Genomic DNA, 17,793 nt, shown 5'->3' with positions numbered 1-17,793 from the left:
TCAACAACTGACTCTGCAGTTCTTGGGCAAAGGATATTGTCGACAATTGCAGAGCAGTTGCAGCTACACCGTGTACGAGTCTTCGAAAAGTTTGATATCGACTTGCGCGAGGAGTCAAAGTAGAGATATAATGAAAATCTACGGCAAGCTACAGCTTACTGATTGCTTTGTTTATCTTCCCTATCGCATCATTTCGAGACGTCTTGGTATGTTGCCCGGCACAAACTTCTTCCTGCGGTGCTTCCAGGCAAAAGCTTCCGGCGTATACAACAGCATGGCTAATGAAACGTCTAAGCACCTGTTTGCACGTACTGTGACCTAGAATGAGCAATCTTACCCTTTAAGACCCACGGGCACATTGATTTCGAGAAAAGCTGGGCGAAGTGATATAGATGTGAGGCATGGGAGGATACCGGGACACCCTCAGGGGAAAAAGGCCGGCTCTAGCGAAAGGAGCCACATTCTCTGGGGCTGCAACTACTGTCAGTGTGCTGTAATCCTTTGGGTCATATCCCAGTCAGCAAAGGTATATTGGCGGTTGCGACGTGGCCTACATCTGCATTTACACGAATCATTGGTCGTTTCAGCTACAAACCTGGTCGAGTAAATCAACGGCAGTGTGCTTCTCGCCACTGATAGGACTTTTCAGCTTTTATAGTGATTAGTTTTCTTTCACTGTCGTATGGTGGGCCAATGTCTAGATGTTTGCGCACGGCAGCGGTTCCAAGACATATATATTTTCTCAATTGCCTTCCCAAATTTAGCAGCTATGCATCCTGATTCCCAGATATATCAATAAGGAGAAGTATTGTTTCGTTTTGTTTTTTTTGGTCATAATCTTGACAACCAAAATCTTTACAACTTATCACTATAGCGTAGTCTAGCGAAATATCGGTTACCCAAGTCCGCGAGCACTAAGCCGAGATTAACAATTGAAAAATCTCTTCAGCCCTAGACCCAAATCTATCACTAAGCTCCATTCCTTAGATTGAACTAGTCAGATGACAGTCGCGAATAGACCTCCGGCGTCCTACAACTGAAGATCTCGGGATCCAATCTACATTGAAAGCCGAAGTAACATCGACAGAGGAGCATCGCCCAAAAAGAGGAACTGCATCTTAGATCCCAAGCTAACAGCAATTACCATCACCAATTTCTACTAGTAGAAAACGCCCGGGCGCAAGGCACTTAAATCCCAGACCGACACCAAATAGGCAGAAGCAAACACAGAAGATTGACGCTGATCTCCCTGATCGGCAGATCTCTATTCCACTTGATCCATTCAATTCAGACGGAAAAGCAAGTCAAAACTCTTCACTTTCCTCAAGGGGGCGGCACCATTGTGGAAGCTATAGTTAGCGCAGAAAACCTTGCACTAACACTAACACCAACACTAATGAGCACACCATGTACCGTTACCCCCCACCGGGGATCTACAGGTGTACAAGTACCATATTCTGAAAAGCGTAATATCCTCTGCAAAGCCCAGTGCCCAAATTCAATAACGCGGCATACACGTCCGGGCCTTCCCGGCTCGACTTTTATGGTTTCTCATATTGTACAATTGGCCTGGGACGGACTTGAAGGGGGCGACGAACCCCGTTGAAAGATTCGTCCGATCGGGAAAAGATGCACGCAGTGTGGGGCGCTTTGAGGAGACTGGGGCTCGGGGGGTTGTGTCCACCGCTAATCCTTTTGATCTTTTAATAGGGGAATGAATGGGGGCTGCAAGTGTACATGTGCAATGTACATGTTGCAGTCAAACATACGTAGGCTTGGTGCCTACAGCGCCTCAATTTTTGGATCTATAGTAGTCATACAGCACACTGAGACAAACAAGGATGGTACGGGTCTGAGCAGCCGTGTCTAGACTTAGAATGCAGAACGCAGAATGAAAGGGTGGAGGCACTGTATATCACATCTGTGTGCCACGGCATACATACCCGGTGGAAGGCCCAAGTAGGAATGAAAAAAGGGTGGCTCGGTGGAGTGAAGAATACGGTGAAGGTAGAAGCGAAGCAACCCAAGGGACTGGAACAATCATAAATGGAGATTTTAGTTGGAAGTCTGCGGTAGGTTTCTGTTGCCACAGCTAATACAGTAGTCGCAGCACATTAAACAACCCAAAGAGGGTTAGTGAACCCGAGGAAATATGGAGAGCAAACTGACTACAAGAAGGCCTCGAGCCCTTCTTATCTCGTAAGCAGCCGAAAAAAAGCAAAGAAAATATGGATACTAGCAGGGAATGAAAGGCCTCTTTTTGCCGTTTAAGCAGCCAACCAGCGCCCATCAGTGACAACCTAAGGTGCGTGCACTGCACTAAAGCCCACTAATCAAAAGCCTCCGACACACCTCCGTACAGTGGATGAAGCGTATAGGATTGGAGGATCAAAGTCAAATCTCCATCACATTAACTGCCGAGCATATACATGTAATACTGCAAGGAATGAGATCACAGCGCTCCGATATATTTACTATCGAGTTACACTGCACGGAGGTGTGCCACCTCACCGCAGCTGTTCGCACAGTGCAGATACCCCTGCGATCAGCTGCACTGATCTTCTTCTGGCAGCACCCGCAGAGGTTGAGTCACCGCGGAGAGAGTGTGCATGTGGATGTCAACCTTGGAACTGGAACCGTAGTTTCCGTAAGTTAGTGAAAAAGTGAAAATAATAAGTTAGTGAGTCCTTCGCATAGAAGGAAATGGAACCGGAGCCAAATTGCATACGAGGGATCGGCCCCTGCATGGGAACTCATTTTGTGATCTTTTGAGTTTGCCTCGTTCGGAGCAAGATCGGCATTCCTAGCAGATCGTGAAAAAGGAGTGAGCACTGGCCAAGAATGGGGTGGATCCGAAGGTGCGCGGTTAAGCACCGAGTTTAAACCTGGGGCGATGGTTGGTGTGTAGGGTGAACGGGCGAATTGGACTACCTGTACTCCATAAATTGGAGTAGGTTTCAGTAAATTGGACGGTGAGGCAGTGATTGGATTCCTAAGTGACAACGTGTCTATAGCCCCCGTTCCTTTGGGTTTCTACTCCGCCACTCGGTTTGTTGTTGACTGTGATAAGGATCGATCCACCTGCACCTGGACCTTGTGTGGCGTCACGCCGCAGGCGTCAGAACACCCGAGTGTTGGATTTTGAATAAACTTCAGCTATAGGAGTCGGTGACGAAATACCCGCAGTGTTTTTGTAGTTGGCTATGCTTCCGTGTCTCTATATATCTCAGACCTGGCGAGGCGCTGTGTCACAGGGCCCTGCAAGTACAGCTTTTAGGGTCCGGACTGCAGGCTTTGTTTGGCTTAAGCTGGTCTAATTCCGAACAGCCAGCTGATTCTAGGTTGCAACCTATCGGGAGCACTCTTAGTTTCAACTAGAGACACAGCTCAGCACCGTACTGCCCGCACTGCCCGTCATGCCTGGACTGCCTCCCTGGGACCGTCTGTACAATGACCGAGCATAATCCGATCGTCAAGACCTAGAGGTGAGATGAACAAGGAGAAAAAGCCGAGGTAGCAAAGTAATGTAATTTTCTATTTAATTCTATTTAATTTGTTAATTACAGTAGAACAAAGGAACGCACGGCTATCTGAGTGACCCGAACATTCTCATCAGATGCTACACCGTAAAGAGCTGATGACATGGCGCTAAAGCAAGCCAAATTGACTTAGTCCCGCAGCTCCCTCCCGCTGCATTCCTTAGAAACGGGCAATCAGAAACCCCGACTGGAACGTCTGGAAGGACGAAGGAAGCTGGGATCGGCCCCCCTTGCCCCATTAGTGGGGGCTAAGGAGTGAAACGGAGTTCATGGCATACACACGCCCTTTCGGAGGTTACTTTAGTGGAGACCCCCAAGGAGGCTGATCAAAGCCCGATGTAGCGTGGTCTCGGACGGCGACCGCCTGAGTGCCCTCGAATCTTGCCTGGCATGCAGGGTTTGGAGAGAAATCCTGAGTCCAGAATCCCAGAGTCCCAGAATCCCAAATCCATAATCCTGTCGGATATGTCCGTTGTTCCCGTTCCAAGGGGTGTGTGACCAGGTGTGATGTCTTACTATGTTGTTACGGTGTGCCATACTCCAGAGATCGGCAATTTTAGATGGTGTCAGCGGTCCACTAGGAGGAGAACTTTGATTATTATTGATTTAGCCCCCCTTCTGGAAATTGTACATTGTCTCCAATTCCTGCCAATCTTTTGCCAATGCCAAGTTTTTTTCTTTTTTTTTTTCGGTTTTTTTTACTGTGGCCCCTGCTGTGCAGGAAGTGGGCCTGCAAATGTGTTCCGGGCTGTTGCCGTGTGGATGTGTTTTGCAGGCATATCGAGATCAGCTGTGATTCGTATACATGTAGCAATTACGTGTAAGACGTGGCCCTAATAGGTTGAGGTTTACACTGCCATATCCTGGAATATGAAATATGGAATACTATAGTCCATGGTGGACATCCAAATCCAAGACCCCTGAAATGGCCTGTTCTTGGCTTTGAGCCCTAAGCACGATCAGATCCGCCCGGCCACGTTGTGAATGGTGGCTCAACCACTCGTTTCCTGATCGGTGACACAAAGTGGGCTTTAATTTCTTTTCATTGGATTCTGAAATTGGTGTCAATCTTGCCCGGGAATATAGTAGACTGGTCATATCTCCACTCATAATTGAAACGTCAACCGCATGAAAACTCCGTTCCGCACCCAAGGCCCCAATGGACGGTACCTAGCTCCACGCGGGTTCAACGCTTGGGATTGCCGAGCTTCCCGCTCAAAGACACGCATGTTCTGGTTTTGGTGGCGCCCTTTTATGGACCGATGAAACAGGTCCACAAAACGTTGAGGCACTCGGATCGATACGCTACCATGAGCTACATATTGGTTGGTGCCCACCCCTCTTTTTCTCAGGTGATACTAGAGAATGACCTCGAATGCTGATCCCGACAAAAATGCAGGTAGCCTAACACACGCACTATGGCCCAAGTTTCTCTTTTCAGCCAGTCCGAATGATTGGTGGAGATGTCTATTTTGGGGATAACATGGACCAACAAATAAACAGTCCCTACACCACTACCTTTGTATATTAGGTAGACTGTGCAGTAGTAGAATAAGATTGCTCACCTTTAGGTGGCAATGATGCATCTCCTGCATCATGTACATGTACTCCGGATAGGAGAATGTGTGCATGAGAATAGCCGGGTATGTGTACAGTAATGTAAACTTTAGGAAGGGGTCCGCCAAAGAGTATGACGGTCTATTTTCTACACTCCACTTCCCCCCCCCTGTATGTAGAAAGCTATCACATTGTAACCCTTGCGTAACGGGTCCAGTAGGGGTAATAAAATAGTCACATTCTTATAGCGCTCAGTCTGAGGTATTGGTCGCAGATCGGTCCGAATCGTAGGTCACAAAGCATTCCATGGGCGGTTAGAGGGCCAAGGTTCTTGACTCTTTAGTTTTTCTGTAGAAGCGAAAAGAGAAACTAGTCCTTCTTAGGCCTCAAACAGGGCCCTAGTACGTACTATAGATAATTAATAAATGTAAATAAAATAAGTCTAAAAAAAAAGAAGAAAAAAGAAAGGAACACGGGAGTAGCCCCAGACTAGGCCCGTGTGAGGGTCCATTATACTCCTAGTCCTACTGTATCCATGTACAGCTAATGTATGAATCTTCCCCATGTTCGCCTCAAAAAGCATGTTCCATGTTCCCACAGGTCCGATCCCCCCCCACTTTCTACTCCCTATTTGCTGCACTCCGGAGTATTCCTGGCCCTTGTCGAAACGGTAGAACTGCCCTGATTCATGGCTTCGGTTCCAGGTTACCTTTTATTTGCGTCTAGGCTCCTTTAGTGTCAACGTCGTGTCATCTTAGCATGTGCTGTGGGATCGTAGATCAGGCTCCCTAGATTCCTTTTTATAAGCCCTGCCTTGCCTGATCTTCATACCTCACTCTCTCTGTTCCTGAAGGAACATTGGCCTTTCACGTCCCACCTTTTAATTTTACCCTATATTTCCACCTACGTAAGCTGTTACCGCCACCATCATACTGACTTTATATACTGACTCCATTTCCCCTTCAGGTCTAACTATACTCTTGACTTCTTTACACTTCTCTTATATGGCCAATTACTACTGTCAACCACAGCCCTCTTCGACAGGCTCCCAATGGTTTCAAGACAATGCAACTTATAGCCAAACCATGCAGGATCTGGTCCGTGCCTTCCCTCGGCCGAGACACACTCGGGTCGTAAAGCCTCGTAGTGCTGGCAACAGTCCTTCAGCAATGAACAGACGGCGGTCGACCGTCAGCCAGAATGTGATGCTTGGCATGCCTACTCAATATCAGACCTCCTTGGAAGAAGCCCTCCTTGCCTCCGCGGTCCGGAAATCTCGCCCGACCAGTTGGCACCCATCATCGGCAAGAGCTCGGGGCCTTTCAAACCCGCAATGCATGCCCGATTACATCTCGGACAACTACGCCGGCATCGGTCCTCTCCCTGATCAGTACTTGAACTCAGCAGTCTACGGGGGCGACGATGTCATGTCATATCCCATGACGGCGGATCCATCCTTCTCGCCAAACAGCTACTTCCCAGTCTATTCGGACATGCAAGAGGAGTTGCCACTCCCGCAACAGCCCACGATGCTCTCAATGACTGGCTCGCAGGTCGAGCCGATGCCATGGGACGTTACCGCCATGTCAACCGATTTTTCAGCCATGTCGCAGCCGGCTTCCGACAACTGGACCTTGGATATGCTCTCCATGGGAACCAACATCCCCCCACCGGAGACAACCTGTCCAAGCTATGTCAGCGTCCCATCGCCCGGTGAAATGAGCGGACCATCAACACCCGACTTTCTTCCGATTCAACAGTTCGAAGATCCAATCCAACCGATCGCTGTGCCAAAGAAGGCCGGCAAGCCCGAGGAAGAACTGGTCGGTATGGGTCTCTACAACCAGCCCAACGGAACATTAGCCCGCGCCCCACAATCAAAGTCGGGCAAGGGTCTCAAGCTCGAAGAGACATTCACGCCTTCCGACGAAGACAAGGATGACGAGGCGGACGCAGAGGCCGAGAGCGTCGGGCAGCAATCGCCCCAGCAACCAGTTGTCTCGGATGAACTTGCTCCGGTCCACCAGTCGACTTTCATCCCCAAGCAGCAGCCCAAGCAAGCTCTGAACCTGCTGCATCGGTCTTTCTTCTTCGAACACGATGACGCTGATCAGCATTCCATGACTGCTCAGCCATTCGCCGCCTTGAACCAACCCTGCATGAGCTACGGCTACGGGTGGATCTGAGCCGGTCGCTCGACACACCTTTTTGTTTGCTTTTTATCAACATTTTTAGCTTAACAGCGGCATAGCGTGGAGTTTATTACTATTATTTTGTGGCGTCGGATACACGGATACCCTGGGACGATATGACTCGTATCCCATTACAATTTTGTTTGGAAGTTGATCAATGTACTCAAACGATCTGACATACAAGTTCGCTGAAGAATATTTACTACTACATCTCACATAACTCCTTTCCTTGTAAGATACTTAAACTCGTTTGTTGATGGACGAAGTATACAATCCTCTACTCTGATTGGCCAGGAATAAACAAGCATCGGCAAAATCTCCCCAAGGAAAAACCATCTGCCGAGAATATTTCGCGGCGAAACATCAAGCTCGAAAAGTCATGCAAGCATAGCAGAATTCATACAACTTCGAATTTACTTGTTTGATTCCGGGCAGCAGAAATGGCAAAGGTCATTTTCACGGCTTGGAAGTCCAAGTCTGAGTTACTGGACGTGCGGAATGAGTTTTATCCCACGTCGTCATGTGAAGGACCCGATAGGCGTGCTCATGGCTGTGCAGTGGTATGTATGACTGGATTTATTCAGATAGGGCATTGATCACTGATATTTGCGTTTATCAAGGTCGAGGCTTGGAAGCTACGTGGCAATGTGCCGCATCACGTCGAGGCTACTGCCTTGTTAACAGATGCCATTCTCCATGATGATGCGGAGAGCAATTCCATCTTCTCTATTCGGGCGACTTATTCCGCTGCTTTCTGTCGGTGAGTATCATCGGCTCTACTTCCCTTTTTTTGGGGGGGGTTTGAATCTATGAAAATACATTCATTCCAACACATAACTGACACCACCTACAGCTTCGTCACCGGCCTGGTAGACACCAAAATCCACGGCGTTCGCCGAACAATGTTCCAGCGCGCAATGGATCTAGGCCTCCCAGCCTCCTTCGTGGAACTCCGCCACGAAGCAACCCACCGCGAGCCACCATCTCTCGTTGTCCTGCGCAAGGCAGCGCAGCGCTCGCTAGAGTGGCTCTGGGACAACTACTGGGCTGGTATTGCCGATGCAAGCTACGCGCCTGTATTAGACCATGACGATGGTGCATCTGTTAAGGCCGCTCTGGAAGATGCTTTGCAGCCTCTTTGTGGTGCGGATGCGGATGGGCAGGCCGTTTCTAAGAAGCGGAAGCGCGATTTCGGTGTTTCGGTTGCTATGCAGCTTGTCTCTATCTGTAATGTTTCTGCCGGTGCCGTTAGGCTTTTGTCGGAGGTTTTGCTTGAGAGGGGTGTTTTGGTTCCTGCTGGAAGGAAGTGAGTTGATCATCTTGCCCGTGTTTTCGGGATACTCTGGATATGAGGGAGTGGACTGGTGTGCTGACTTTTTTGTGAAATTTAGGCTTGGAGAGTCTTTGAATGATTCTTTCAGAGAATGGGACCCTGTCCTGCAAAGGGTTGCTGAGACTCATCCTTCGTTCTTAAGGCACCTGACAGAAGATATGGTCAATGATCTCGCCTTCAAGAACCCGGCCGATGCAGCTGAGAGTCCGCTATCTGAAGCTATGTATCTGTGGCTGTCTCATATCCTCACACATTCGTTCTGGGAATTCCACAGGCAATCATGCCCGCAAAGCTATGTTATACAAGCTTGCGATGAGAGTCAACACCACTTTACGAAATTGTTGAGCCGCCATTTAAAGAAGCAGGCCGATGGATTTAAAAAGGCTCCAAGCTCTCGATCTGCTACCAAGAACCGTGTCTCGAAAGACAAATCTACCAGGAATGGTTCATCAGGTGCAGGCTTCCAGCTCTCAGAGAAGCTGCAGCAGCATGGGTGGGGATTCGTGGAAAAATGGGATAATCGGCCTCTGGGCGTCGTATCGAGTAATTAGACAGAACTTGTAAAAGAACAAAATGAACATGCTGCTGGCAGCAATTGAATATAACAAATGTCTACTAAGTTATATGCCAAGGAAAAATAGTTCATCCGGATGACGTTGCTGATCCGCGAGCTGCTGCTTCTCGTTGCGTAGATCTGAGCACGCCCCTCAGCAGCATGATCACTGATTGCTAATCAATCTGGTCTCCTCTGATTTGCTGCTGAACAAGGCCTCAATAAAATGTAATGCGCTAGCCCTACTCACGTCCACCACGCTAGACATGCTCCAGTACCCTGTTGTAGCTGTCTGGCGGATAGTAAATCTGCATTGACCGATAGCGAGCCAGATCAATCTCCTTGAGGTAAGCCTCCCAGGAAAGTGCATCAAGATGACGACCACCATCCTTGTACTCAAGAAAATTCAGCTCCTTTCTCGCGCAGAAATTAGTAAGTCTTCCACCTCGGTGGCTAGCGATCCATGATCTCATGTAATTGGATCGACCCGCCTGCAGAGCCGAAGAAAGAGCGACTGTGGAACACATAAATAATGTTAGCCTAAACCTGACAGCTTTGAAAGACTCTCTGTCGTAAAATTGGTAATTGAGCCATGACAGGTCAGGAAAATTCTCTCAAAAGAAAAATGCGAATATATGTACACGTTGGTTCAAGCAAGGCGTATCGTGATTATAATTTGTAGGCAGAAAGCACATCCCGAAAGCCAGAGATGTCTTGGACCACCTAACCCAGCTTTTCTGTCAATTGTTACGAAATAGTGAGGCTTTTATCGAATCCCAGAGTATTTTTTGGCGTCTCCTGCAGATCTTAGAGAGTTCATCTGGAAAAGAAAAGGGCTCGTATTATTCCGTGTGATGCGCAGGTCGTGATCAATACATGTATGGAACGGGAGGGGGGAAATATCTATAAGAGCGGTCACAAAATAAAAGATTGTGAGAGGTAAACATTGGAATTGCCTTGATATAGACTGAACGCTAGAGGCCGTTGACTTATAGAGGGGTGGCAGGCTGTCACGTGCCACAGATTATATGCCCAGACTGAAATGTACTTACCCAGCTTGACTCCAAGTCTCACAGGTAAAGCTTCCCCCACATTCTGATTGCTTGTAATGAACTTCTTAAGGACTCGGTTATCTGGATCTACTTCGCCTCTTTTCAGATCTCAGCTCAGAGCCATGCATATCCAATCAATTCCCATGTGTATGTTGGGCTCCAGATCTTCAAGAACACCGTGTCGTATACATCAACATTGGAACTGTGTTTGCTTACTCTAGCTTTGACATATAGGGACGGGGAAGGGCAATAACTACGCCTACCTTGTGACCGATGAGCCGACTAAGAAGTCGGTTATTATTGATCCTGCCAACCCGCCTGAGTGAGTGCCCTGCAGATTGGGTTGGGATATCTAGGCATTGCATGTGTGCTAATTTGTTTCTACTGGCAGAGTTGCACCGGAATTGAAGTCTCAGATTGATGCTGGCAAGATTGATCTGACAGCCATTGTTAACACTCACCAGTATGTTGAGTCTCTTTGAATGAGCTGGATGGAGTCCAAATTTACTGACAATTCATAAATAGCCACTGGGATCATGCTGGCGGTAACAATGATATTGTATGCATGATCTCTTGATCTGTTAGGTCTCGTTTTCCACGCTAACTGTTTTACTAGCTGAAACAATTCAAGGGACTCCAGGTCATCGGTGGTAAGGACTGCGAGTCTGTTACCAAGACCCCCGGGCATGGTGATGAGTTCAAGATTGGAGATCGTATCTCCGTCAAAGCATTGCACACTCCTTGTCACACGCAAGATAGCATCTGCTACTACATGCAAGATGGAGACCAACGTGTTGTGTTCACAGGCGATACTCTGTTCATTGGTGGTATGTCTGCTATTTTTCCCCCCTTCCATGACTGTTCAGTCCGTTGATGAACTCGTATACTGACCTTTGAACCAGGATGTGGCCGATTCTTTGAAGGAAATGCAAAGGAGATGCACAAGGCCTTGAATGAGACCCTTGCAGCTTTACCAGATGACACCAAGGTTTATGTAGGTTGGCCCTCTTGCTTCTGTCGAGATGTATACTGACATCTTTCAGCCCGGCCACGAGTACACCAAGGCGAATGTGAAGTTCTGCATTGCGGTCTCTCAGACTGAGCCGATCAAGAAGCTCCAGGCGTTTGCCGAGCAGAACCAGCAGACACAAGGGAAATTCACCATTGGCGACGAGAAGGTAGGAACCAATTGGATTTTATTGTTCTCGGTCAAGGCTGACAGTTTCATAGCTCCACAATGTGTTCATGCGTGTCCATGTAAGTTCTATACCCTTTACTCTTCCATTTACTGGTGCTCATTCCATATATTCAGGACCCCGAGATCCAGAAGGTTACTGGCAAGACCGATCCAGTGGATGTGATGGCAGCATTGAGAGAGATGAAGAACAACTCATAAAGTATCAAAGTCTGGTTAGCGTAAATGGAAGGTGTATATCCTATTACTGTCTCCGTTCCGATAGATTCTCGTGGAAGGGATGTTTCGGCGAGAGCGAGCTCTCCCGAGGTCTAAGTAATCTGCCAAGCTGGAAAAAGGCAAATAAACATAATATCCCGGTGTTTCTCTAATTAAACAATTTACCCCAGAAGTTCGGACAAACCCCGACAATATGTGCTGTTGTTCCAAAGCCGACGTCATACCCACCCACCATTCCACGCCAACCCACCGCTCCGCAGGTCTCCTCCACCACTATGAGAGAGTGAGAACCTGGACAACTCCAGTATTTCAGCGCGATGGACAAGGCAGCTGTGGATGATGTAAGTGGTCATCATTAGACATAGATATCCCAGGGACTGATCAGTGTCAGAGCCATGGAGGGTCGAGCGACACAGAGGCTCAGAACCATCTGGAGGTACGTTGCCACAGCTTCTTAACAACTTTCAAACAGTCATTGACTCAAGCCCAGGTAGTGTTCTACCCCGACTCTAACCACCGCCGCAAGTCCTCCCTCGTTACGATGGAAAAACCCAATGTCCTACCCCACCTAGCCCAGAACGACATGACGACCGCCTGTTACGTCCACAATCTCATTGCAAGCGAATGGACAAATCCCCCCAAACATCCCCGGGACATAGAAGAAGACGCAATTCGAACATTAAACGAAGATGATGAGCTCGCGGCCAACCTCAAAGCTCCGCAGCCGGAAACTCTGTTGTCTATTGTGGACGACGAGACCAAAGGCAACATCAGACCAGCACCGACAATCATTGAATCTCGACATCTGACGAAACGACAGCTCTCAGATATGGCCTATAATGTGCGCAAACTATCTAAGAAGCTGGGCAGCATCAGACTCAAGCTCACAGTCAAGAATGTCTTTGTGGTATGCAAGGCGCAGGACGAATCACTGGTTAGCCTGACTCGGAAAGTGACTAGGTGGCTACTCTCTAAAGACCGAGACTCCCTTTACGTGGTCTATGTTGAGCGCCGACTGGAGACGCACCCGGATTTTGGAGCGCTGCAACTAGTCGAGGACGAGCCCTCTGCGCAGGGCCGGCTCAAGTATTGGGATCCTAAGCTTGCGCATGAACGCCCCCATCTGTTTGATTTTGTGATCACACTCGGCGGTGATGGCACTGTTCTCTACACCAGCTGGCTGTTCCAGCGTATCGTGCCGCCGGTGCTTTCTTTCGCGCTGGGCTCATTAGGCTTCCTGACCAAGTTCGACTTTGCGGATTACCAAAAGACACTTGAGACTGCGTTTCGGGAGGGCGTGGTCGTCAGTCTTCGATTACGGTTTGAATGTACCATCATGCGCAGCAAAGCCCGCGCTAAAGACCCGGATGCGCGAACTTTCTCAAATCGAGATTTGGTAGAGGAATTGATTGGAGAGGAAGGGGAAGACACATTGACGCATACTCCGGATCGAGTGTATGAGATTTTGAACGATGTCGTTCTCGATCGCGGGCCAAACCCAAGTATGATGATTCTCCTCCGTTTTGGTATCCAGTGTGAGGTTCCACAGCAGTAAATGCTAACCGTCTTCTCTGCAGCCATGTCTCAAATTGAACTCTTCGGCGATGATGAGCATTTCACCACCCTGCTTGCAGATGGAATCTGCATTGCTACCCCAACCGGCTCGACGGCTTACAATCTCGCTGCTGGCGGGTCTCTCTCTCACCCGGAGAACCCTGTCATCCTTGTCACCGCAATCTGTGCTCATACGCTATCCTTCCGGCCGATCATTTTACCAGATACCATTGTCTTACGTATGGGTGTACCGTACGATGCGCGGACGAGCTCGTGGGCTAGTTTCGATGGACGTGAGAGGTATGTTGCTGCATATGTATATTATGCTAGGATTCTATATCTGACTGACCTTCTACTCCAGGGTCGAGCTACACCCCGGCGACTACGTTACAGTGTCAGCGTCAAGATATCCCTTTGCCAATGTCTTACCTCACGGTGGGCAGGGTGAAGACTGGGTGCATAGTATTTCCAAGACGTTGAATTGGAACTCGCGACAAAAGCAAAAGAGTTTCAAGTAACACGGCTGTTGGCAATATGCCGCGTCGCCTGGAGACATGATTTCTTTGACCATTTTACGTATTTTCTGTCTGAGTTTGGGGGTTACTTTTTTGGACAGCCACCGAGTGGCTTATTTACGGAGTACATATGGGTTCCATACTAAATCTAGGCCAAATTTCGCCTGATTGGGCGCTGGGCTTTGGCTAACAAATTTACAAAAAAAAATCTTAACTTGATATCGATTCCTTGGACACACATAGCTTCAACACGTAACTTTAACTTATTTTTAATAGTCCTTGTGACATAAATACAATTATTGTCCTTACTGTATGTTTCTATTCACCGGGTGGACTCTTATTTTTTTTTTTTTTTTTGCTAGAAGCTTCGTATGGGTCAACCAGCTGGTTTCCGGGGCAGCTCCGCTCGGCCCTATAAAAGGCCTTCGCCGGCCCGAAAACTTTTTCCTTCTTCATCTTCCTCAGTTTCTCGACTGCGAAGTTTTATGTTGGCTTCCACGAGAAAAAAATCCATTTGAAGTACATTATCGCCATGTACTTCTTCTACTGACTTGGTAAGTCGCAGACTTTTTCTTCATTCTCCCTTTGCACCCATCAGCCAACGGCTACGCCGTTCGAAGATGAAAAACTTCCTACATTCGCAGTTTCCACGCTAGCCGTCGCTTGAACCCAATCAAGGCGGCAATGGGCGGAATATCTTCCTTGGATGTCTGAGAACTATTTGGCTGTTCTTTGGAATTATTTTCTATCGAGTTTTTTACAGTCGGACGGGCGCTAATTGTGTCTTCAGAACAGCATCTTGTTTCATCATCACCCTCTTGGGATACTCGATACTATCCTTTGCATACACACATACACTCAGCTTGCTTTGCGCGCTGCTTCTGGTTGCGTTGTCGCCGCAGCTCTTGCTCGGTGGTTTGCGATTTATCTTCGCATGAAGCACTGCTGAGTGCTTGTGCTGTTGTGCTGGAAACAATATTAGTTTAGCATGAATATATGGTACATTTCGCTGAAAACTTTCTACTCTGTAACGCGTAAAATCCAAGTAGTAACGGTATCCCTCGTAGACAACTTGGAAGTTCCCAGCATGAAATTCTCCGAGGCTGCACCCGAGGGAGATGTGCTCCGCCGTAGCTATCGCATCCACTGCATGTTCACCCACCTCAACCTCCCCATAGATGCCATGACCACAGCGCAATCCATGAGCTCATATATCGACATCAATCCTCTGGACTGTTAACATCGTTCGACATCTAACACAACCATGGCTGCGCCTCCCCGGCACTCCACGATGCTGTCCATCAGCAATGGCGGGACGCAGCAATCAGGGCCAAACGACAAACAGACACAACAACAAGCCCAGACATTACCACAATCCCCCGGTCTTCGAGTACCATCCAATCGCAAAACAATCTACGACCGACACCTGAACCGCAGCCGCAATGCAGAACTCAGCCGGGCAAGCTTCGCCTATTTATTCGGAGAGATGGTCACGTATGCCCAGCGGAGGGTAACAGGTATCCAAGACCTCGAGAAACGGTACGCTACACCACTGAACCAAACCCGCAATCTCCCATATACAGCCCGACAGACCCATCCAATCTATCAAGAAATACCATACTGACCCAACCCCCAGCCTAAACGAACAAGGGTACCCCCTCGGCCTCCGCCTCCTAGACCTCCTCTTCTACCGCTCAACATCAACCTCCTCCTCAGCCCTCTCAAGCTCCTCAACCTCCTCTTCACCACCCAACCGCCCCCTCCGCATCATAACCCTCCTGCACCTAATCCACGGCCCCCTCTGGCGCCTGCTCTTCGGTCGTTCCGCAGATGCACTCGAGCATTCCGTGTCTCCAGACACGCCTAATGAGTACATGATCACGGACAACGACCCGCTAGTAAACACATACATCAGCGTGCCGCGTGAGATGAGTATGCTCAACTGTGCTGCCTTCGTGGCTGGTATTATCGAGGGTGTCTGTGATGGGTGTGGTTTTGAGACGAAGGTCTCGGCGCATAATCAGCCTACTGAGATGTGGCCTAGTCGGACTGTGTTTCTGGTTAGGTTTGGGGATAGCGTTATGGAGAGGGAGAAGGTTTTAGAGCGGGCTGGTGTTAAATAAATTATGATCATGGATCCGTGTTAAGGCTATACGTCCATGATGACGTGGGATATGCCTGACTTTGAGACATGCATTCTGCTTGAGCAGATGCCCGGTCGTCGTGCTCTTGCTAGCTTGATAGATCAATGGCGTTTGGGGGGCTATGTCGTGGCATCTTGTTGGGTGGTCAGGCGCTGATTGTTTGACGTTCAAAGTCCATGATTCTGGCGCCGGCGTTTCCTGGGAGTCTCATGGAACGTACGGGTTGTTGTCCGGATCTGGGAGCTCGCCATATGTTGCTTCGAATGTGGGAGTCTATGTACAAAAGTCCTTGACGGCCTGATATTACAATACAATTCCTCCAGGAGAGGACATGCTATATTACATACAAACATAGAACTTGTTCCAAGGTTGCACGTTGCTCCTAATGCAGATATCAAATCAAATCCACCCATGCACTTTTCAGAACCCAACGCCAATGACCAAGGAGATCGGATATCTAGACGTACTCACGAATCCACACGCCGCCTCTTCTCCCGGTCCTCATAAGGCGACGGGCTTCGCTTCCGTCTCTCCCTAGATCGACTCCGATCATACCTCCCCGAATCCCTCTCACGCCGATCCCGATCCCGCCGCGGCGAACCCGACCTAGACCTCGACCTCCGCCGCGGCCTGACAACACTAGCATTAGCACCAGTCGGCCCGCGATCACGGTCACGGTCATCACCACGGTCAGGCATAAACCGTTCATCAGTTACACCCTCAGGTGGCCCATCCCTCCTCCTCCGATTCTCAAGCCCATCCCCAAACCGGCCCGTATCCTCAGTCTTCAAATCCCGATACCGAGTCCGGCCCTTCTTGCCCAGCTTGGTCATATCGCGCACCTGCATATACTGCGGCAGCGTATCACGATTAACATCATCCTCAAATCGAGCACCCATGAGATTCCGCTGATCCAGACCCTCCGCCTCTTGATCCCCGCGGAAGAAAGCACCCTTGTGGAAATACCGCTGCATAAAGCCTGTCTGGCCGCGCGTAGCCTCGCGTTCTTCCTTCTGCTTCGAAATGAACTCGCGGTCTTCGCGGTCCCGCTCTTCGGCTGTGAGGTTGCGCCGGCGCTCGATTTCTTCGCGTTCTTTCTCGGCTTCTTCGATTGCTTCGCGGGATCGCTTGACGCGCTTTAGTTCGCGCAGTTTCCAGGCTGCGCGCTCGGCTTCTGGATCGACGTCGTCTTTGTCGTCGATTGCTTCTTCATCGTCGGCTTCGACGAGCTCGTCGTCGTCCCAGGCTCGGTTGGCTGTTGAGCGTGCGATTGCTTCTTTTTCGAGTTGATCGCGGATTAGCATGTCTGCTTTTTCTTTGCGTTGTGCTGCGCGTCGGGCTTCTGCTTCCGCTGCTTGGTCTGCTGCGCTGGTTTTGCTCTGGGTCTGGCCGGCAGACTCTTGGGCGGCGTTGCGCTTGTCTTTTTTTATGAATGTTGGTCGGATGAGTATGCGTCGCGGTGCTTCGTCTTCTGAACTGCTTTCTTCTTCTGAGCTTTCTTCTTCCTCTTCCTCTTCCTCCTCCTCCTCTTCTTCGCTGCCAACCGGTCCAGATGCGGGAACAGTCTTAGGCACTGCAGGCTTTACGTCGTAGGCTGTAGTTTGTGGCACAGCTTTTGGCGCAGGGGCGGCCTCGTCTTCTTCGTCCTCGGTGACGAACCCTTCTTCATCTTCATCTTCCTCGGTCTTTTGTGCTACTGCAGCTGCAGGGAATGAACTAGCTTTGGGTTGCTGTCTCCGGCGCTGCGCCTCGGCTTGTCTGCGCCGCTCTTGTTCTCTTTGCGCCTCGACATCCTCTTCCTCTTCCTCCTCTTCAGAAGAGGAGAGGTCTTCGGGAACTGCCTTTCCGGGGCGGTAGCGACTGGGTTTGATAGGGTTTGCTGTCATCCCCCGGTGGGAGGAGGGGAGCGGAGGAGGCATTGTCGATGGATTGATGCGTAG

General features: G+C 49.3%; 6 protein-coding genes across 6 annotated transcripts; 5 read left to right on the top strand and 1 right to left on the bottom strand.

Annotated features, from left to right (window-relative positions):
* Positions 1-6,181: 6,181 nt before the first annotated feature.
* Positions 6,182-7,282, top strand: PENARI_c008G09236 (uncharacterized protein; the record flags this gene model as incomplete). The annotated part of the gene is made up of 1 exon (XM_022631580.1): positions 6,182-7,282. One exon carries the CDS (start codon positions 6,182-6,184, stop codon positions 7,280-7,282), a length of 1,101 nt encoding a protein of 366 aa, XP_022488840.1.
* A 446-nt stretch (positions 7,283-7,728) lies between these two features.
* PENARI_c008G00493 (rRNA-processing protein LAS1) lies at positions 7,729-9,172 on the top strand (the record flags this gene model as incomplete). The annotated part of the gene is made up of 4 exons (XM_022631281.1): positions 7,729-7,848; positions 7,909-8,048; positions 8,142-8,594; positions 8,680-9,172. The coding sequence occupies 4 exons, from the start codon at positions 7,729-7,731 to the stop codon at positions 9,170-9,172; spliced, it is 1,206 nt and encodes a 401-aa protein (XP_022488700.1).
* A 1,197-nt stretch (positions 9,173-10,369) lies between these two features.
* On the top strand, positions 10,370-11,622 carry PENARI_c008G07868 (uncharacterized protein; the record flags this gene model as incomplete). Its single annotated transcript, XM_022631528.1, has 9 exons — positions 10,370-10,373; positions 10,461-10,548; positions 10,618-10,689; positions 10,752-10,785; positions 10,843-11,053; positions 11,129-11,220; positions 11,270-11,404; positions 11,457-11,483; positions 11,539-11,622. 9 exons carry the CDS (start codon positions 10,370-10,372, stop codon positions 11,620-11,622), a joined length of 747 nt encoding a protein of 248 aa, XP_022488645.1.
* Positions 11,623-11,957: 335 nt separating this feature from the next.
* Positions 11,958-13,712, top strand: PENARI_c008G05423 (putative NAD+ kinase; the record flags this gene model as incomplete). Its single annotated transcript, XM_022631460.1, has 5 exons — positions 11,958-11,981; positions 12,032-12,076; positions 12,131-13,142; positions 13,218-13,494; positions 13,556-13,712. The coding sequence occupies 5 exons, from the start codon at positions 11,958-11,960 to the stop codon at positions 13,710-13,712; spliced, it is 1,515 nt and encodes a 504-aa protein (XP_022488565.1).
* A 1,261-nt stretch (positions 13,713-14,973) lies between these two features.
* On the top strand, positions 14,974-15,832 carry PENARI_c008G11966 (trafficking protein particle complex subunit 5; the record flags this gene model as incomplete). Its single annotated transcript, XM_022631676.1, has 2 exons — positions 14,974-15,248; positions 15,346-15,832. 2 exons carry the CDS (start codon positions 14,974-14,976, stop codon positions 15,830-15,832), a joined length of 762 nt encoding a protein of 253 aa, XP_022488621.1.
* Positions 15,833-16,320: 488 nt separating this feature from the next.
* Positions 16,321-17,772, bottom strand: PENARI_c008G03240 (microfibrillar-associated 1 family protein; the record flags this gene model as incomplete). Its single annotated transcript, XM_022631374.1, has 1 exon — positions 16,321-17,772. One exon carries the CDS (start codon positions 17,770-17,772, stop codon positions 16,321-16,323), a length of 1,452 nt encoding a protein of 483 aa, XP_022488854.1.
* Positions 17,773-17,793: the final 21 nt, after the last annotated feature.

The sequence above is a fragment of the Penicillium arizonense genome (genome assembly GCF_001773325.1).
Source record: "Penicillium arizonense strain CBS 141311 chromosome Unknown PENARI_contig008, whole genome shotgun sequence".
Taxonomy (NCBI): Eukaryota; Fungi; Ascomycota; class Eurotiomycetes; order Eurotiales; family Aspergillaceae; genus Penicillium; species Penicillium arizonense.
Note: the sequence above shows the minus strand (reverse complement) of the source record. Positions and strands in the feature narration are given on the sequence as shown.